The sequence below is a fragment of the Bactrocera tryoni genome, chromosome 3, assembly GCF_016617805.1.
Source record: "Bactrocera tryoni isolate S06 chromosome 3, CSIRO_BtryS06_freeze2, whole genome shotgun sequence".
NCBI classification, from domain to species: Eukaryota; Metazoa; Arthropoda; class Insecta; order Diptera; family Tephritidae; genus Bactrocera; species Bactrocera tryoni.
The window spans coordinates 76,659,867-76,683,106 of NC_052501.1; the positions used below are offsets into that span (position 1 = coordinate 76,659,867).

Below are 23,240 nucleotides of genomic sequence, written 5' to 3' on the forward strand. Positions count from 1 at the left end.
ATAAGAATTTTTGCAAACAACGAAAGTTAAAAAAAAAAATCAAATTCTTATTTTTCGTAGTTTTAATTTTGTTTGAAATATTTTTTTAAATAAAATCATTTTTTATTATTTAATTTTTTATTGTTTTCTAAATTTTAAAATTATTTTCTTTAGAATTTAAGCTTTAAATATAATGTTTTTATTTTTGTTTATATGGCATATTTTTTCAATATAAAAATTTATATTTTTTTATTATAATTAAAATATAAAATTAGGTATATTTTTATTATAATTGAATATAAAAATTTATATATTTTTATTATTTAATAATTTTTTTAACATTTTTGAAATATAATGGAGATAATTATATTTCTTAAGTATTTGGTTTTACTTTTCTTGTTTCAATAAATATTTTTAAAATTTTTTTTACATATCTGCATATCAAAAGTTTTGTTAATTTTTTTTTTTTAATTTTAGCAAACAATTTTTTAATTTTTCAAATATAGTTCTACACACCAGTAGAAATAATACAGACTACAGGCCCTTACCAGTCTTTTTTCATTTCTGCAAAATTTTTTGTTTTACTTTTTTCAAAAAATTATGATTAGTGCTTTTTATAGAATTTTAAATACATTTTGAATTATTCTTAAAGTTTTTGAAATGTTATTTAATTTTGCATTTCTTTTTTATTTTTGTTTGTTTTATTTAGCTCATGATTTTATTTTTATTATAAATGTACTTTTTCCCTTATTTATGCTTTTAGTTTTTGTATTTTTGACATTTCCAATATTTTTTTGAATTTGCCCGACTTTTTTTATTCCCAAGCATTCCACAAATTTCCAATCTGCTCCCCTATGAAATCCGATACAACTACAAAGCCAGCGTGCGCAGCGTTGCTGTGCAATTATGTGAGTTGCCAAGTTACAAAAAAAAAAACTATAGAAAAAATGAAATTGTGAAAAATCACTATAACTAAACAGAAAATCTGCCATTATGCCACACAACTCAAACATATATGTATGTAGAGCGTTGACTACACAACCCCACTTGCCACATATCTACACTTTCTACAGCACTTTATTGCTGTCTTGCTGCATTTCCCATGACAGTGAGGAAAAATCAACACTGTTTAATAATACCGTACAGCAAAAGTTGTCAACAAACACCAACGCACACACACACATACACACAGAGTCACTTAAGCAACAGTACATAGGAACAACGCAATCAAAGTAAACTTATACGCTTACATATGTTATGCGTGTGTGCGTTTCTGCGTTTGTGCAATTCCCGAATGTATGGCATGCCATGCGTTGATGATGGCATGCCATGCGCCACGACGTATGAGTATTTTTTAATAAAATTCCTACGCTTGATCTTGCCACATGCTCGCCGGCGCTTGTGGGCGTTCGTACAATCGCTACTATTTATTTGCAATACATACGCATACATGCATATGTATATGTATGCATGGGTTTGCTTGTGTGTGCGTGCTGTTTTCTCTAACAAACTGACTGGTTGACTGACATGCAGCTTACTTAGCTGGCGTCGGTTGAAAGACATGATGGCGTTGAGACGTCGACATGCAATGCGTTTAATGAAAGCCGCCGAAGCAGCATGAAATACGAACAACAAAAACACATACACATACATATATACACAAGTGTATACAGAAGTAAATACGTGTAATGAAACAAATCTGACAGCAAGTGAAGAGCAGCATTTCCAGCATTGCATTTCGTTTATTTTCTTTCACTTTTAATTTGCTGATTTGACGTGGAATTTTGAAAGAGAAGCAAGCAGAACAACCGCATTCTTACAAATATACCTATATGTGTTTATCACTGTTATATTGTATATATACTATAAAATATATGTGTAGGCTAATAAGCTGTGTTTAGAAAAGTTTTCACTGAAAGCTGGCAACGCCAGGGTGAGTTGAAAAACGCTTTCCGCTGCAGGCATTTATGGCCTGGAGTTCATTGCTATTTCCTCTACTTCTACTGCCTCCATTTCAACTTATTCGCCTTCACTCTACTCATTTTAACCCAAACTGGTTGTAGCCATTTTAGAACTATATGATCTGGTGATCCAGTCTGATCTATAAATTCGGAGTTTGTAGTTCTGTCTGGACAATAACTTGTGACACATTTTAAAAAGATATCTCCAAATAAAAAAAAAAATTCATGCAAGTATGGTCAGTTTGTATAGCAGTCATATGCTATAGTGATCCGATCTTGACAATTATTCGGATATTAAATTGTTGCCTCAAAAAATTACATATACCAAATTTCGTGAAGATATCCTCTTAAATAAGCGGCTACGTCTCAGATGGTCCATCCGTTGAATCCAATTTTCAATGAATCGTTCGAGCATTTCGACTGGTAACTGGCACGCTCGATATTTTGCTCGAAGGCCTGAATCGAAATGGAGTTGTCCGCATAGACTTAAGACTTTACATATCCTTAAAGGCAAGTGTCTAATGGTGTAATATCACACGAGTTTGAGAGCCAATCGTCCGACCAAAAACGTTAAATTGTCTGCTCACCGACGTATTCTCTCAATAAATCCATTTATTGATGCGATGTGGAGCAAGTAGCGCCATCTTGTTGAACCCAAATGGTGCCGAGATCTCGGGCTTCAATTTCAAGAATCAAACAGTCGGTTATCATGGTGGTATAATGGTTACCATTGACGGTTACGTTCTCGAAAACGTCGAAACTTCCATAAAACGCAGCGATGTCGCTTGAGAAGGTCGAGCGGCTTCAGTTCTTGCACAAGGAAGTTCTTGTATGCTTCCAATTTAAGGTCTGCATGTAAAATTTGTCAAGTCATTTCATACGTCAGTCCGAATTGTTGCCAACGGCGCCGAATGGACTAACCACGATTTCGCGTACACTCTCAGCTTCGGCTACCTTGTATTCTTCACTGCTAACTGTACTTGGTCTACTCGGACGAATATTATCCAATAATGAACTCAGCTTGACACGGTTCAAGCGTGATCTGTCGAAAAGGGCCTACTGAAAAAATTACCTCCACTTTTATCAACCGTTACTTATAGCAAGTACCTCACTGAAGACTTCAAACTGTGCATGGTTTATATCTACCAACATCCAGCAGCTGACCGCCAGTTTAAGCTACCATTTCAGCCTAGTCCAAAGCTCATCACTGCATTATTAAATGACACTCAAGGTCACTTCTAAATCTACCTACGCACATTTCAAATTAAAGTTTTTCGAGATCAAAAGCCTCATCTAAAGGTAACACTCATAAGTTTGCAAAATGGTCATCTGAAAAATGCTGTGACTACAAGTATTCAGTTCCAACAGACAGAAATTCCGAAAGAGCGCCCCAGTTTAGCTAACTGACTCCCAAAATTGGTTAACACATTGAGTCTTGTCAGGTCAATTTAGCTATTTCCAATCTTAGGTTTGTAGAAATTCTCAAATTCCCAAGACAACCTACAGACGAGATTCAACTATCCTCAAAATGGCAATTTGAAGATAAGATTGCATGCAGTACTAAGATCCCAGATTGTCCAGTTCCAGAGGTGATTTGATCAAGTCAGCGCCTCCATTAACAAAACTTGACACCTTTTATTGAGAGCTAGGTTTCACATCGAACTTATTACTCTCAAACAAGTTTTCCGAAGTTCATCTTTGGAAAAATGCTACATAGGATTTGAAGATATCTGTAAATTTGAGCGTATTGTGTGCTTGAGATCTACATATCGTATTTTAAACTATTTTAAATAAAAGCTATTAACATTTTATTTTCATTTTCTATTTTATAGCACCACCTGAGTCAATAATAATCTTAGACAGTAAAGGTGCGACGATAAAGGACTACAAATTGGGTCCCTACAATGAGGGTGCAGTCATCAATATAACCTGTGTGGCGGTTGGCGGTAAGTGCAACTTTTAAACAACTTAATATGTTAATACTAAGGGTGTTGAATGGTAGAAAGTTAACCACTAGGAAGGTCGCACATAGATAGATACTTATAATGTTGTAGTTTGTTAGATATTTGTAGTATAGTAGCACTCAAAGGAACCCAAAATCATATTCCTTTCGGGTTTCCAACGTTTGTCAACTAGACAGTTTTCCTATGAAAACTTGTACGACTCTATCGCCACAATTTCAAAACTTTATCTAAAGAATCAGAACTTAAGTTTGTCAGGAAGTTTGTAACGCCGAAAAGAAACTGACGAGACCCTATGTATAAATGATCAGCACATCACATCTGAGTCGATTTAGTCATCTTTGTCCCTCTGTTCGGGAGTCTGTAAATCGAAACTAAAGTTTTTGAGGTTCGCTGAAATATTTATCGTTCCTCTTTTTGTTCAAAATTCATCATCAATATTATCCCCTGATATTACTATATGCCGATACAGTGAGATCAGTAAAAAAATATCCTTTTCAGGCCTTTTATCTTTTGCATTCAGCTTCAGCCTTGAGAGCAGTTGCTTTGAAAAATTCGTTGTTATTTATAGCAGGCATATTCATCAGCAATGTATTCCCAGAAATAACCAACGATCCATAAAGTATTGAATCTATAAGAAATTTGTCAAGCAGAAATTCCGGCTCTGATGAATAATCGACAAATAAAAGCTTTATAATTCACCTTAGTTATTAAGTGCTTTGCGAAAGAATATGCAGTGGATTTTAGAGTATCTTCTTTAAAAGGTCTTGATCATACGTCCATTTCCGCGTCGATTTCAATGTTCTGCTCTGACGCGCCTTTTATTGAGGTGAAGTTCATTGGTCCCCCCATTTTCGCACCGGGCGAGGAGCACTCGAATGTTCCACGGTGTGGATCCAACAAGCATCCACATAGTCGCCTTTGCATAGTGGACAGCACTCCGATAAAGAGGACGACCTTCTATTGAACAGTGCATAACAACAAGACAGCCCTGCCACCTTATCAATATTAATATAATTTCTTGTGTAGTGTTACCAAAGTTTTGTATTAAGTTCGTACCTTTAAGATGGATTGAAGCCACCCTTCCCGTATTATTTAATATATATGGATTGTTTGTAATATCCCCATCATATAGAAAGTGTAGCTTAGAATCGCTTAGACGGCTCTAAGGTCTTTCAGCGAAATAACGAGCAGGACGAAGTTGGTTTGAAGCAAGCCATGTCAATCTACGACAGGATTAGGTTCTTTAGAGCACCCCTTGCTGCGAACCAGTCCCTCAGTTTCGGAGATACTGCTCAGAAATTTTGCATACATCAATTCACTGAACAAACGAGATCAAGTGCTTGTATGGAAAACATTTTTATTTGGGAAGATATTTTCAAAAAATTTGGAATGGATCATTGTTTAAGGCATGGTGTAATATTCAAAGAAATTATTCAGGCCATGCAAACTGAACGGTCGGAAGCAAGTGCTTGTATAGAAAACTTTTTTATTTTATAAGTATGTCTTCAATTAATCTGCCTTGTCCACGACAGAACCACAATAACCGAAAAAGTTTGTCAGGTCGGACTACTATATGATATAGCTATCTTACAAGCTAAGTGAAGAAAATCAAGTTTTTGTATGAAATACTCTATATATTTCGGAAAGGTATTCTAGCTTGGGTGCATCGAAGCATAAGTCTTTTCTTGTTAGAATAAGATTTAATCCGCTGTTCATAAATAGACGAAATTTTTCACTCACTTCTGCTGGATCCTATCTTACATCTGTATATCTCTTCAAGTTCCCGGTATATAGTGTAAATATTTTAAATATACCACCACATGAGGGAAAGACCGTTCATAAAAAGACCATCTGCCGTAGAGCGCAATCCAGCATTTCGTACTGCGCTCCAGAAAAGTCCCACCAAAAACTGCTGAGCTGTTTATTTAAGCAATAAACTAACGGAAACAGCAGTTCTTGTTACTGCCATAACATCAAACATTCTTTTGTGGCACACCATATAATATAGGGGGTGGAGAATGCTCCGAGTGATGTCGCCACACCCCCCGCAAGCACCAGTAATTAGACTGAAAGCTAAGTGATACTTCTGCTTATGCCCAACCATTTGTTATGCCCGCTTATTTCATGGAAATACTTAGTATCCAAAAAGTAATTTTGCTATTTATCTACGCACATACGCGTATGGTATATGGAAATACATGATTCTTACGAAGTACGAAATACTTAGCAGGAAAATTAAGAAAACAACTCTGCGTGGGAAGCCAAAGAAATGAATATGAAGCGAATAATTTATGCAGACGTTCACTCATCATTATGCTGATTGCCGCAAGCTGTCATTATAAGCTCGCATTCAGGACAACAGGCACGAAAAAATACAAGTATATATTTATGTATATACATATGTATATATATATGTATATATATATATATATGTATATGTTTGCATATATCAAAACATACATGAATATTTAGATTTATAAGAATTTATGTACTGAAATGGAGAAGAAAGCACGAATTCAATGTGAAGATGTGCAGCTATTTGTTGTTCTAAGTGTTTGTGTGAGTATATACCATATATTGTATTAGGGTGGGTCAAAAGGAATAAATTTTTTTTTTGATTGATGCTAGGAAAAAGCGGTTGAGAGACAACTCTAAGAAAGGCCCTAAAAGTATGAGCTTTTAATTGTAACCGAAAGGTCCTTCTCCTGACGGTTTTTTTTCTTATTATGAAAAATAAAAATTCATATCTCGCTTCCAATTGCTTGAAAAAATATTTCGTTAAAGGCATTTTGTAGGAAATTGATTGCGCTTCAAAAAGAAGTCTACCACGAATTTTACTTCGTAGATAATAGCGGTTAAAGTTCGATAATTTTAAAGCAACGGAACTTTTTATCATTATTTTAATATATCAGAGAAAAGGCCAAAACGTAGAAAAAAAAATTTTTTTTTGACCCACCCTAATATATATACGTGTATATGTGCAGCTATCTACTCATGTTTGTACATTCCAAAATACCGAGGGTATGGCAATGGAGAAAAATTGACTCGCATAAAAGGAGTGTAATGCTTTAATGCTGATGAGAGCGCAAAGCAGCGATGCGGGGGGCGGAAAGAAAATGAAATATTAAGAAAAAGCTAATGTCAAGATGCCACCGCACACAGTGTGCCACACACATGAAGCGCATAAATGGAGTGGTACACTCATGCGAAACACTCGAAGCACGAAGCCCAGGATATGCAGCAATGTCATAACATCAATAAGCGCGGAGAGCAGCCAGAAAAAAAAAGAAGAAAGAAAACAAAACAAAAAAAATCAAAGGAAGCAAAACAAAAGCAAAAAAATCAAAAAGAAAAAAAGTGAAAACAAAAAACAAAAGAAACAAAAAGAGACAGCAAGAAAGAATTAACGGCGGGTGGGCAACGCCGCGCAAAACAAATCGACAGACACGGCGACGCGGAAACAGCGTGGCGGCGACCCAGTTGCCAATTTACTTGAAGAGCATGAGCGGGTTGGGAACGAATTGAATAATTAGAAAAAATGCGAAATGTGTGAAACAGCGTGGCAAGGTGGGTAGGAGCGTGGCAAGGCAACAGACGCATTGCTACAATGGCAGCCAGTGAAGTGTGCACAGCGATAGCACCGTGCTGCTGATGATTATGATGACACTGCCGATGTGTATGATGGGTATGATGGTGATGCTTATAATGGTGAGGCAGAAGAGTATGGCATAACAAGCACAACCGTATCGGTGGCAATGTCAATTTGTGTTTATGACGCCGCAATAAGCGCAGTTATTCATATGTGATACATATGTAGCTAAGAAAATAATATTTACCATTATACATAAACATATTTTATGCGTGTTCTCTTCATTTGTTTGTCTAAAGGTATTTGTTTCACAAAATTTTTTCTAAAGAAAAGTGTAGCCGCAAATGTTTGTATGTATATGGTATGAAGAAAAGACGCGGCTTAATCATTATTTTATTTAACAGAAAAGTGAAGAGATTGTCAAAGCCGCAATATCTACCGCCTTTTGTATGAAAACCTGCTTCTCTTTTTCTCCTATTGCATAGAAAACTGCTTATCATATTCAACTCTCTATCTGTTCCACCTTCTTTACACTATATCATGATATTGGCTTCATCATATTCTCCATATTGTTCACTGCTCATCTGATCTATCAAATAATAATAGTGTTCCTCAATAATAATTCAAGTCCACTCTAGAGCAATGAAAGAGAGAGGAGAGGAGATGTGTTACCTTTACATCTCCTCTCCTCTCTCTTTCATTGCTTGTATTATTGTCCTCGCTAGTGGACCTTATATTAGATGCCATACTTTCTTTGAATTTTCGGGAGTACTACTCTTCTTGCTAGTCAGCAATTTGAACTTCTCCCACTCATATTGTTTTTATTCTACGAATATAGCTCGATTTCCCGAGAGCTTAGGTTAGGTTAGGTCACGAACATCATCATTTAGTTAGCCAGAGATGCCTGTTCGTTACGATGCCCAGAACTCCTAGTTGTGGATCAAAGAGACCGTCGTATATGGAAACACAAGCACCCAGGGCATTTATTGAGTATTTCCCTTTTCCTTTCGGGTACGTTTTTTTACGTGGTGGGTCCCAAGCCCAGCACCACCACCACAACTGTGGGGAGAGGTGTTTCGCCTTTTCACTTTAGATCGCCTTCAAACGTACTTATGTTTTTTAGCTACCCAGAGGATACTTGGCCTAAAACTGAAAGTCGTGAGCTGTTTGAGACATATGTAAAAATCGTTTCTGGCCATTTCCAAATGAATGGCGCTCAAAGAACTTTCCTCATTTGCGTAAAGTTCTACATATGATTCCTTCCACCTATCTTCCTTACTGAAGTCGAGAGAGCAATGAGCTGTACGAGATATAGGACGAAATTGATATAGTTCAGCGAATTAAGTGACAGCGACTACGCTGACTAGATAGTTGTGTCCGGATGGAAGAGGACACGCCAGCTCTGAGAGCATTGGTCGCAATACCCGTCGGGGGAAGCAAAGGAAAAGGGAGACTTCTACTGCGTTGGAAAGACCAGACGGAAAGCGACCTGGCTATACTTGGAATCTCCGAAAGGCGAAAAGCGATTACTGAGCCACTCTATATTAGTATCAATATTGTCACATTCCTAGTTTATGGAAATTTCCACAGATATTTTTGATTTGCACTACTTTCCAGAAAATTTCAACAAATCGGTCAGTGACATATTTTATTTAAAGAAGAAGCTACAAATGATTTTAGTAATTACTATGTACTTAAAAAAACGACTATTATCGAATCAACTATCACTCACGAAACTTACAACCGTTTGGTGTTACCGAAAACTAACCAAAAATTTTAAGATTCACAATCAAATTTCCTACAGGCCTTGTGAGTACTTACATAGAAACACATTCGAATACATTGTCAGCGTATACTATACTCTTCACACCACGCGTGCTGCATATTAAGCTACCGTTTGAACTTTTATTTGTTGGTAATTAATTACATTTCCTAGTCCATCAAAGCGTTCACGCTATTCGATAGTCATAAAAGGCAATTTCAAAGCGAGCAATAAAGTGCAAGGCATAAACAGGTTGTCAAATGTTTCATTTCCTTAAAAGTATAAGCAATGATAGCTCATAAAATTAGCTATGATGGCGACGAGGATGTGAAAAAGGTATAAACTCAAGTGTTTTGCTCACCTTGAAAGTCACTAAAAGATTATTTTAGACTTTGTGGAAATTACAAACAAACTTTAAAAGTTTCAAATAAAAGTATTGTATTTATTTGTTAATTTTTTGCGAAAATTATCGTTTTTTGTTAGATTTTCGCTTGCTTTCATATTAGCACATATACCTTAATTTCTCGGCAACTTTCTACAGAAACACCCTTCCAACTAATTAATCACCAAAATATACATACAGGAAGTATTAACGGAATTCTTATTAATACCATTCCTTAAGAGCGATAATTAAAGCCACATGTGGCAAGCACGTGATATGCATTTTCTCATATACACACAACAACTCAGCGCACCCCGCTGACATCCAACCCAGTTTGGTTAACATATGTACATATATATTTACACACTACCAATTGATTCCCTAGTGTATGAGTCCCTCGCACGCAATTTTATCCATTAAATATAATAAATGTGGAAAGTTGTGGGCGGCACTTCGAATGTCCCTCGCGCGCTTAGACAATTATAAAATTAATTCTCAACACAAGTAAGGCGCTTAATCTACAACAGCACATTGCCACACACACGCACGCTGTGAAAAGTGTATACGAAGTTCACTTTCAAAGTCACAACGAAGCACAGGCAGAGAGACTGCTGTGTGGCGGCGATTGCGTATGCGCAACTTTAATGCCATTTTAATATGCGACAGCAACAACTCACGAATTATTTATTACCTGCAAGTGCAATGCATTAATTTGGCGGCAATTTTTTGGAAACAAGTGTGTTTGGGGGATATTTGCGTGCGGATTTCGATGTGGGCTATATATATATGTGCTTACGGTATGTAGATATAAACGCAGATAAAATTGATTTTAGAGCGAGCTTTGTGTTGAGTGACGTCAAATTCCGATTGCAGTGGAAAGAGCTGAGGTCTTAGGTTGGCCTTAAGCCAAATCAAGCCACCACATTTCAGCTATAACTGTTTGCTTTTGTACTCCTACCGAGCCTAATACCTTTTAGGCAAGACTACCAACCATTAGACGTGGGAAATTCTTGCGAATTTAGATGAAAATAAAAATAAGTAAATTTTCAAAATGCAGCAATATGTGTGCTTTGTAAAACAATCAGCTCTGAATAATGAAAAGCTAAAAATACAATTCTAAATATACTACAAAGCCCCCTAAAGCAAATATTGTTAGAAAATCTGTATCACCAAGCTGCTAAAAATATAACAAAATTACAGTTAAACTCAACAAAAATTGATTTTCGAGGAAATAAATAATTTCTAGAGCACAAAGTTGGTTTTAAAAATATTTAAGACAGTCTCAATGAAAGATCAAGGGGTACAGACGTCGTTTTCAGAGTAATTGTACACTAAAAGTTTAAAATTTTTGAAAAATTCTTGCAAAAAATTCATAAGATAAACATTTTTAATAGTGAACTTACGTTAAGCAGGAAATTGAAGTCTTCTAACAGCACTAATTTCTAATTCTAACAGAATTAATTTTTTATATTTTTCCACTATGAACAACAAGGTTTCCCATATTCAGCCAACAGGACGTTTTTATAGAAGTCTTTTGACAAAATTTTTTGTAAAATTTTTCCAAGTTGCCATTATGCTTCCATATATACGCCTATATGTAGGCAAGAAAGTTTTTTGGATGCGTAATATAACCATTTTGAGCTTCGAGGTCTTCGTCATAGGTCATAGTCAGCTTTATAGATGTCTTCAGTTCTATTTTAGATTAAATTTATTGTCAAATTTGTCAAAATTGCCGTTATGTTTTCAAAAATTCGCCTTAAAGTAGGCAACACAGTTTTTTGAAAGCATTATATTACCATTTTGAGCAACGCGGTCTTCCATATTCAGCTATATAGAAGTCCTCAGTTATAGTTTTGATTAAATTTATTGTACAAGTTTTTTGCGCTATTGGAAATGTCTTCAAATTTGCCAAAAATGCTGTTGAAAGAGACATTGTATGTATGTATATTGTTCGTTCAAATTAGCTTACATGTAGGTAACACAGAGTTTCGAAAGAATTTTGGGTAATGTTTATAATTTTTGTTCATATTTTCTTGTTTGGTTGACTTTACGAGACAATAATATAGCTTACACTATCCCATAAGATGAGAGACAATATTTGTCTAATTTTACCTAACTAGGAGACCACTATTTGTCTTTCTGTACGTATACCTAATATGAAGCAATTTTTTGCAGAAATGTTTCATACTTCCAAAAATGTCTTTAAATCTAAACTGAAATGTATGCTTTTTAAACCTTTGCCCAAATGAGGGCAATATACATTTTAGAGAATGAAATATTAGAATCTTGAATATTCGCTTAAATATAGGTAGCATATCGGTTTTGAAAGTCAAGTATTTCAATTTCGAAATTTTTAAATATTTCCCTAAATGTAGGCAATGCACCTTTTTGAAAACTAAACATTATAATTTTGATTTTTAAATATTCACCTAATGGTAAGCTATATACTTTTTTGAGAACCAAAAACCACCATTTGGAATTTTGAATATTCACTTAAATGTAGGCAAAATATCTTTTTCAAAAAGCAAAGATTATAATTTTGAATTGTAAATATTCGCTTAAATGTATGCAAAACATCTTGTATGAAAACCAAAAATTTTTAATTTTATATATACGTCTAAATGTATGCTATATAAAATCGAACATCATAATTTCGAATTTTAAATATTCGCCTAAATGTAGGCAACATATCTTTTTTGCCCTAATGTAGGCAATGTAATCATTTTGAAAACTAAATACTTTGAATTTTTATTATTCCTTTAAATGTGAGCTATTTACTTTTTGGGAGCCAAATACAACGATTTTGAATTTTTAATTTTAGCCTAAGTGTAGGCAGCACATCTTTTTGAAAGCCAAATTTAATAAAATTTGAAGAATAATTTCGCTGATAGAAATATATTTCTTAATTTAGCTAAAAAATGTTATGCCTTTCCCAGCATAGTTCTATGTTCTATATAAATTAGCTTATACACCAGGTATTTCCTACATTTTTGTACTACACCTTATACTACCAACTGCGTCTCTAAATTTATTGGCTGCTATGTCATATACTCATATACTTTCTCACATTACTCTAGCCTTTAGACTTAAGCGCTCAAGTCACACCACTTAAGTCCACACAGTGTGCACAAATATGACGAACACGAATGCTAACAAAAGCAGCAAGCAAGCAAGAAAGAAAAACACTTAAGCTTTCAAACTCCCGCTATTCAAGTCACCTATTTCATTGTCTCTACAATCTGTGCACATTCATGTCTCTCCATTAGCAACTAATTTTCTGACGCAAACCCATCCATATCTAGCAGCGCCACTCATTTTCAGCGCTATTCCCCGCCTACTCTCTTCCCTCGTACGCTCACACACTTAATCCTTTGATTTGCTCAACTCATTTATATAACTGCAATTTTTTCACATATCTTCTACGCTTGATTTCGGTATATACATATGTATATATACATGTGTGTGTATATATGTAAATAATACTTTTTTCACAACTTTCAAGTGCTTTTCGCCCACACTGTCACTTACTTATCGAGTTTTCAAACATTTTTCCTTATTTGCAGGACGACCGCAACCGAGAGTCACCTGGTGGAATGGCAACAAAGAGATCGACCAATCCTCGCATTCATTGTCAGATCGGCGTGTCGGCAATATACTGACGCTGGGCAAACTGACACGTGAGAATCTACACATGCAGCTTACCTGTCAAGCGGCCAACAACAATTTGACGACGCCAATTACCAGCACCGTTACCCTTGACTTGAATCGTAAGTGTTGATATGAGTGCTACGTACGTATATTTGTGGAGTTAGAAACAAAAAAACACGCAAACACATTTTTACACATACACGGTTGCATTTCACTGCATTAAGGTGGTACTTAAAAAACTGGATTTATGATTTCTATCATTATTATATCTACAATTGATGATAACAAATTTAATGATAACAAATTAAAATAAAATCTTTTTCAATTAACAAAAATCTTTTCCAATTAAAAAAAATTCTTTCAACTTATCTAACACCCTTATCTAATCTAACACCCTAGTGAAAAAAAAATTTTCAATAAAAAATAATTTAATTTTTCAATAAATTTTTTTATTTAAAAAAAAACTTTTTCAACATTAAAAAAAAATATTTTGCAATTAAAAAAGTTTCTTTTCTACTTATTTAACACCCCAGTAAAAAACTAAGGTTCAAAAGAAATTTTCAATAAAAATATTTTTTAATAATTTTTAAATTTTTTATTTATTTTAATTTTATTTTTATTATTTTAAAAAATTTTTTCAAAAGTAAGTAAAGTAAAATTTTCAAAAAAATAATTTTGAATAAAAATTTTAATAATTTTTTGAAATTTTGTTTTATTGAAAAAATAATTGTTTTATTTAAAATTTTTCTACTTAAAAATTTTTTTCAATTTCAAAAATCTGTTCACAATTTAAAAAAATTATTTTTTAATTAAAAAAAATCTTGTTCAATTTAAAGAAAATATTTCTCAATTTAAAAATAATCTTTTTCAATTAAAAACAAATATCTTTCAACTTATGTACCACCCTAGTGATTCCACTTCTTCTAGACAAACAGCTAGCGGCAGTATGCACAAACAAAAAGAAATGCCGGTGTCACTCGCCAACATTGAAGATAGACAGTTAAGCCTTCACATATCACATACATATGTATGCTTCTGTATACTGGGAATTCATTAGAACACCTTAGGACTTTGCGAAGTAGCAATGACAGAAATATGTGCAGGAAGCTTGTGTGCGTTGCGGAAAAGTATGAGAAATGTCTAGTGACCATGATTTATTTGATTTGCACCCTCAACTAGCAATCGTCTAAGCACGTACACTTCACTTGCCGGCGTTCGTGCCGATTTTTGCAGAGCAAAGCATACCATGTATGCTTGTATGTGTGTACATGCATACATGTTTACGCGTGGGTGGGTGTGTGACGTACAGGTGCGTCAGCACATATTCATTTTCGAAATGTGGCAGCCAACTTGTGTGGAAATTAAACACATTTTTTGTGTAAAGAATTTTTTACTCCTTCTTGCAATTTCTGCGCTTGATTTCAAGTAACTCAAATCCTTCATTCGCATTTTTTTTACTGAAATTACGTAATAAGTATGAGTTATTATGCTATCTGCATTGACTGTAAATTTGAAAATTATTTATTGTTGAAAATGTAGTCGGCTTACCGGAGGCAAGGCGGGTAATTGTAACTACAGACTGCTGGAGTCGAAAAAACAACAAATAAAAACTGTTATAAAGAATTACGACACCATGTTCTTGCATATATGAGGTTCAAGGAAGTCAACAAGTTAATCATATATAATATATTTAACTGATTAATACCAATAGAGCTTAACGATTACATGACAGACATAACCTCAAAAAGCTCATAGAATAGTAATGAGCGTCCTCAAAATCGATCCAAACATTATTTTAAATATTTTTTCGCTAATTTAGATCGATTTGCCTCAAATGAATCTCTGCGTGCTGTTGTCTCTTCTCTAAATTTTGCTGTGTTTAACACTTGGGGTTGTTGTCCAGACTGTTTGGTTGTGTGCATTGATAAGACAGCAATCAGCTGATGAATTTTAATCACTGCTAAATATACATGAAGAAGAGAAGGAAGTATATCGTTAACGATCAGACGGCTGTGCGATAGACAGATATTATTTCTGATTTATTATCTTAATCTACTAAATTAATTTGGCTATGTGAAAAGGCTATTATACTGAAGTATGAACTTTAAGCAGAGTGAGAAGAATGGACCGCTTTGAATCACTGTAAGCTGCTATACAGTAACGTAGAATTGATCTGAATAATAAAGAAAGCTATAGCTACCTTGACCAACTAAAATGTCGAGTTTAGCAAACACCAGTTTTTCGAAGAGATGGAAAAATTAATGGTCTCTTTTATGGCAAACTGGAAGTAAGAGCCATACCTTTAGCACGAATAATCGTATAATTTGTAATCACCCACTGAAAAAAAAACATTAAAATCAGAAGAATTTCAGTAAATTTGTTAAAACTTGCGCGGCCGCGTCTAAAGACTCGATCAAATGCTACAAAAGAAAAGCCGAATTTTCAGCTCCAGTGCGAAAGCAAAATCGCTATACCGATTATACGTCCATGAGGTTGGGTTTGTTGATGGTAATCCAAAAATCAGATTCTGTCTGAGTCAGGGTCATGCTAAGGGGGCATGGGCTTCTGAAAGCATTTGTGCATCTGAGACACCTTTCTATTAGGTCGCTGGTTGACGATTGGGTGTAGTATGTCATTGCAGAATGCATGATGTACTCGGACATTATTGGTCTGGGTGGTATGGGAATTAGCTGAAATGATGAACGTTTAGATGTTAGCGGTGTCATCTCCACTAGACGGAATGCCAAACATTTTTAGGTGTTTGCGCGTGAATTGTTAAGGCAGGCAGGTGTTTTAATGGGTATTAGAATTCGCTTCTTCTGTAAATTATGTGTGGGTGTAATGTGTGTTTTCCAACCCGTGGTCAGCAGTCCATAGCAGTATGAAAGCTCAACTGGTAGTAGTTTCAGCTACGAGGTCTGACCGGAGACTTAATTCTGGTACCACAGGGAGCAGGAGTCCTTGAAGTTCACTTGACCTCACACTGAGTAAGCAATCAACTGAACTCACACAAGCCTACGCTTATCAGTGAGCTAAAGTTTCAGAGCGCAGGCTTGCCGGAAATAGAAGATTTTTTATCAAAAATAAACATGAATTAGCTACAAATATGTATTTTTCAACAATGTATTTCCTACATAAGTTTTCAATCATACTTGTGCTACTCAAAAACAGCGAATTCTAAAAACTTATTTTTTACACTTTATTAATTGAAGTATTGTATGCACACATACATACATACTTTATGGAACGATAACCAGAACTCAGCAAAACAACTTGAATTTATCTCGTTTTTGCATGCATCTATTATTTTGCTGAAACCATATGTGTTTATTTATGCGAAATCCACTGACAGCATACAATTCAAGCCGCAAATGTGGTTACAGAGCAAAATAATATTATCAGCTGGACTCGAACAGCAGCAGCAACTCAATTAACTGTCACATTTTAATTGCCACAGAGGCGTGCGGAAAACAAAAATAATAACATAAAACATGCAGCAAGTATTTGTTAAATCGCAGTCAATTTAATGATGACCGAAAACAGACAATGTAAATGCAGTGGCGTGTAAACATATAGCAGTTTGGTTTGTTTGAAACGATTTTTGGGGTTGGAGATTTTTGAGGATTCTAAAAGGGTTCTGTCAGTGAATGTATATGAAAGTATTGATCAAAAGCGTGAACTAGCCGAATATGAATTTTAGTTGTGGGTATTTGTCGATAAAAGGATTCGGTAGAACATTTTCAAGGATTTTAGCAATGAAGCCCTTATACTCAAATTCGCTGAATTCGACACGTACTAAGTTCAAAATGCTTAAATGAGTTTACATAAAGTATATATGTATATAAATGATCAGCATAGAGAGCAGCATCGATTCAGCGATATTCATACATACTGTCCGTATATACGTGAATTAGTCCAACAGTTTTTGAGATATTGATAAGAAATTGTGCACACGTCCTTTTATTCCAAAAAAGCTGCTTATATGTCGGAACCGTCAATATTGCACTACTATAGCATTTAGCTGCCACACAAACTGAACAATCGGAATCAAGTTTTTGTATAGAAAACTTTTTTTTAGAGGAGTTGTCTCAACGAAATTTTTCACCGATTATTGCTTAAGATTTGCTCAACTGTACAATAAAATGACTATGTTTGGGTAGTATAAGAACAGAAAAATAATAATAAATAATTTATTCAAATTAAAAAAAAATTATCGAAAATAAAAAAAATTTTCGAAACTTAATAAAAACTTATCGCTGATTATATCGATTAGTCATCGGTTATAGCGAGCAAATTGCGATTACTTATATTAATCGAATTATAAAAATATTAATTAATTTAAGCTATTATATATGGAAAAAGATCTATCATTTACCGCAATTGTATACCGAATTATTGCTATATCGAAAAATTATCGATTACTTATAGGAATTTCGTCGAAAAATTATTGATTTCATATTAAAAACATATCGAAAATATCGATAATTTATCACAAATATATACAAAAATATTGATTAGTTATCATATATCGATTAATTATCGGCTACGTCAAAAAGGCATCGCTTTCTTATGGGAAATATATTAAAAATATGCATAATTTATCAAAAATATATCCAAAAATATTAAACGGTTATCCGCTATATCGAAAAATATCGATTAATTATGCGAAATATATCGAAAATATAGACAATTTATTGGAAATATGTTTAAAATTATTGAAAAAATACCTTTAACATCTCATTGGAAATTGGATATATCTGCAATATATCTGCCATACAAACCAACCGGTCAAAATCAAGACAAAGACTTTTTTATACCCTTTCAATCCATAAAATTGCGTCTGTAAAGGGGGCTGCGAAGCAACCGAAGTTAATATTTTTTCTTGTTGGGTCCAGCTCTTCAGTCCGGCGACAGGATAAATAACACACTTGCTGACACTTTGCACGGCATTGTGCACGAATGCCAACAACACATGAATAATTTGCATATAAAAATGTATGCTTGCGAATGCAAATAACAGTACATTTGCGAGTACTTCAAAGCACTCGACATGCACGAAGTTGTCAATGCGCAGATACAAACACACTCACCCATAATCAAAGTGCAAGCCACAAAATCATTGTGTGGCAAGGCCGCTGAGTGGTTGGGGTTATCGATATGCGGTGTAAATGTGGCGGTTGTACATATTTGTGGGTGTGTATTCATATTTTTATACTTGAAGTCTACACTTGATTTTCCTTTCATTTTTTTTTTTTTCTTTTTTTCTTGTTCAATTGGAGCATACTTAACTTCCATGTGCATGTATGTATGTATGTACATAAAAATATGTATAAAAAAAAGTTGCTACAATCACGTTTTATACTGGAACTTCATTAAAAAAAACTTAGAAGCTACCTAAAACGCACTCCTACATCGTCGGCATCCCACCAATTCCATTACATTCAATTAAACCAAGGGCCGCCCAGCAAAAAGTGAAATGCAAATGCAAAATGCTCGTAAATGAAAAAAAAATCGCATTGCAATAATGCAATTAAGGTTAATTGCACGTGCCGAATTAAGTGCGGCGGCAATAACAACAATAACAACCACTAAAATTTGCGCTTGCAAAGGCACAATGGCGCTTGAGGCGAAAACAAACAGCTCGCACAATTGTCACATCATTATCGCAATGCGGTTCTTTTCCATTATTATTTTACACTTTTTTTGCTGCATTGTTTTTATTTTTGTTGGTTTTTCCATAAATAAGCGTTGTTTGCAATATTGCTGTCACTTAAATTGCGTGTTGCACGCTCTTCAAGTTGTTGTTGCAAGCACAAGTATTTCGAGCGTGCACTTAAACTGACAGCCGGTCAGCTATGTACTAGGAAACGCTGTAAATATGTGATGCTATATATTTCTATATATGTATATACATATTTGCACAACAACAACAACCTCTGGGCTGTCAGCAAAAAATGCTGAGTGAAAATAATGATGACTGCTAACGAAGTCCGCAGGCTTATGATAGACACCGCCAGACGCTTCGATGGCAGTAATTTTGCGCCATAATGCCAGACTTCATAGCAACAATCGGCACTTCCTTCATTTTGCGTGTGTTGTTTGCTCAACTGAACAGTACAGTGTTTCGGTTTGTGTATTATGAGAATGAAGTTCTTTAGGAAAAGAAAAATATTTTTTAAACAATAGAAAGTTTTTTAGAAATTTAACAAAAAATTAATCGAAATTTAATAAGAGTTTATCAAAAATAAAAAAAATATCGATCAATTGTCGGTTAGAATGAAAAATTATCGAAATTATCGTTTCTTTATCCGAAATATATCAAAAAGGATGGATAAGTTATAAACTATATGTAAAATATCGAAAAATATCGAGAAATATGGATTATTTGTAGGCTATATTCAAACAATTTCGATTATTTATTGGAATTACATCGAAATATTATTAATTTTTAACAGGAAAAATATAAAAAAATATTGATAAATAATGAGCTATATCCGAAAGTTCTCCATTATTTATTATTAAATTATTATTAAATTTATATATATATAATATTTTATATAATTTTATATAATTTATATTAAATGAGCTATATCCGAAAGTTTTCCATTATTTATAATTAAATTATGGGAAAAGTTATCGACTACTTATTCGATATCGAAAATGTCGACAGTTTATCAGAAGTAAATATATCGAACATTATTGACTAATTATTTCCTGTATCGAAAAAGTATTGATTATACATCGGAATTACGCCGAAAAAAATATTGATACAAATCGATAATTTTTTATATAGATTAATTATCAGATTTATTGAAAAATTATCGATTATTTATCGAAAATATATCGAATATATGAAAGATTTACCGGAAATAATCAAATAATAGATAATAGTCATCTCCTTTATCCAAAAAGTATCGATTAGTTATTTGAGAGGTATCAAAAATTTAGACAACTTATCGGAAATATGTTGAGAATTATTGAAAAGATAGCTATAATGCTATAATGATTTTTATTTCGCAGCGTCAGCGTTGTATTTATATGAGGGGAAAATGTATTTCACATTTCTGAAGATTTATCGAAAAATTTTACTGGGGGTAAGAACGTATTAAAAAAATCCAGTGTCTGATTTATGCGTCTGATAGTCTAATAGTTTAGCGATTATTTATCGATGATTTATCGAAAATATATCGAGTATTAATCGAGTATTTATCGATAATTAGTTCCCATATTTCCACTATAGTGGTTAGTAAGCGAAAATAATGTTGAAAACATTTGGCTTTCAAAATTTTCTGTCTTTTATGACCTTAATCTGGTAAGTTTTTAAGTAAGTTTAAATTCCCAACTATCAACTTTCGACATAAAAGTCGGTAGAACGGAGCGTCAGCATCGGCGGCGTAAAATATCGCCAGCTTTGTGCCTACCACGAAACGAAAGAGGAAACTCTTAGACCTTTTAAATTAATAATCGATAATTATCAAAAAATTAAAACCAAACCCTTTCACATTTTTAGCTTTACATGACCACTGTGCGTTTTCACAGCAGAATTAAACGAAAAAATAAACCATTAAAAATAAAAAATAAATAAATATACAATAAAAATTTAAAATGGACAATAAACCCTCCCTCGTACAACAAAAACAAAAAAAAATTGCAGCTTTTTAAAAAGTCAACCACGAATTGTTCATATACTATATATAACGAGTGGCTACAAACTGCCAACTCGCCTGCTTCACTCTTGAAGTGGCGCGTTTGATTTTATTGTAGCGTGAAATTATTGTGTTGCGACGCGTTGGCGCGTAATTCTTTTTTATTGGCGTAATTATTTGTGATTGCACAGCAGCAGGGTTCGCACCCACGAGCTGTGGGGTACAGCCAAGCACTAGGCTGCCTGGTCACTTCCGCTTTTCGGCTTTGCTGACTACTCCGCCAATTCTGTGTTTTGCCATTACACTCACTTTCAACTCGCACACACATACATACTTCCAGTGAAATGTTAAATTTTTCCCACTTGTATACATAGCATTTGCCACTCATTTGTTATTTATTTTCTTTTCATTGCTCAAAAACACCGCCATTGCTGACATAGTGCGCCCGTTGATTGTGAAATTGGATGGCGAAAATCGGCCACTTTCCGCCGATCACTCGTATCAGCTGCATTGTAATGTTGTCGGCTCGCGACCAGCGCCGACGATTACCTGGTGGAAGGGCAGCACACCTATGAAGAATACACATGAAGTGGTGAGTAGTGAATTTAGTTCCAATTTATTTTTATAATATTTAATTTTTGTATTATAGATATATATATGTATATGTGTTGAATATACTTGTATACATTACATTGTTTATAGAATTCACGTTTAATAACTTGATTTCTATTTAAATAAAGTTTATATTGGCATTTTAAAAATAAAATCATAATCTTACTAGCTTTCTCAGTTTAGTTAGTAAAATTTTTGTTGGAGATCTTTAGATTCTGCAAAACTAACAAAGAGTGAGCCAGTTCGAGGATCCATACTTTTTTTTAAGAAAAAACACAGAAACTTCAAGTTTAATTGGGAATATTTATTATCATTCGAAAGAACATTCCTTGGTATTTACTTTTTGAAGATTATCTCTTTCTAAAGTTGGCCGCGGCTTCGTCTCAGTTGGTTCATCCGTTGAGTCCAATTTTCGATGACTCGTTCCAGCATTTCGACCTTTGAATGACAGTGATTATTTGCTCCAAGACCTGACACGAAGCGGGATTGTCCGCATAGACTTTGGACTATTTCCCTTCCTGAAAAAGTCTAACGGTGAGATATCATACCATCTTGGTGGCCAATTGAATGGCCCAAAACGTGAAGTTATCTGCTCACCGAAATGTTATCTCAATAGTGCCTTTGTTTGAGGCGTTGTGTGGGAAGTGAAGCCCTCTTGTTAAAAACTTCGGTGACTAAGATCACGAGCTTCAATCTCAGGCAACAGCTAGTCGGTTATTATTGCGCGATATCGGTCGCCATTGACAATTACGTTCTCAGGTTCTTCAGATTGATTTTTGTCTGAAATGCGGGAATCGCGCTTGTCTACATAATCGTTGAGTCAGTAATGGATCTCATTGCTGGACAAAATATAGCTTGAAATCGCCAGATCCTCCTGGAACTTTTCAAGACACGATTCAAGCGAGAAAAACATAATAGAATAGAAATTATATTATGAGTTTATAAGCAAAAAACATTTGAAATAATTTTGACACAAAATAATAATATTTTCTAGAAACCAACGAGATTGTTGTAAGGATAACAGGTGCTGAACCAAGCTAACGATCTCTAGATGGCGGGAGTGTGTCTTGGCTATTACATTTTAAATAGTTGTTAACAAAGATAGCCACTTATCGGGAACTTTTTACCGAATCATGTAAGGAAGTGTTAACTGGCCATCTATATCTTAAGAATTAATCATTTCAAGGATTTCTGCTAATAAATTACCTGCGACTAAGCTGAAAGGAACCTGCAATCGCGAAATAAGGTTGAGATGGGAAAGTTGTAGCGAAATTGGTAAATTGCGTCTTGTAAAGATGAGTTTAAGAATGCTCTATAGGCAAAACTCCATCGTAAAATTATGTCAAAATAACGCGAAGTTTATTCACTTGTTTACCTCTTTACTTGAAATAAAGGTTATTTACCTCTAAAACTGAACCAATTTTCCAAAAATATTGTTTCCTCTTCAACGCCAAATTCGATTAAATGCAACGCCATTTAAATACTAAGCGCTCTAAATTTTAAATAAAAGCAGCAAAACTGGCATATTCGGCTAGTAGGTACCTTCTACTGAGAACATATTATGATTTTTGCGCATAAAACGCCCTCAACCTCCCACAAAAGTAGTGTCACTTCTACTGTCAAAAATTTTTAATACCAAAATATTCACAGTTATTTTCCACATGAATAAAAATCAAAAGCAACCACACATTTGACAC

The 23,240-nt window shown here is 34.3% G+C and overlaps 1 protein-coding gene across 7 annotated transcripts in view; it reads left to right on the forward strand.

Annotated features, from left to right (window-relative positions):
- LOC120770434 overlaps positions 1-23,240 on the forward strand; it is a 295,387-nt gene that overhangs the window by 200,720 nt on the left and 71,427 nt on the right. For all 7 annotated transcript variants that reach the window (XM_040097896.1, XM_040097901.1, XM_040097898.1 and 4 more), the window contains 3 exons: positions 3,773-3,886; positions 13,201-13,404; positions 21,372-21,523. In XM_040097896.1, coding sequence (XP_039953830.1) covers positions 3,773-3,886; positions 13,201-13,404; positions 21,372-21,523 — 470 coding nt within the window. The remainder of the gene's footprint in view (positions 1-3,772; positions 3,887-13,200; positions 13,405-21,371; positions 21,524-23,240) is intronic.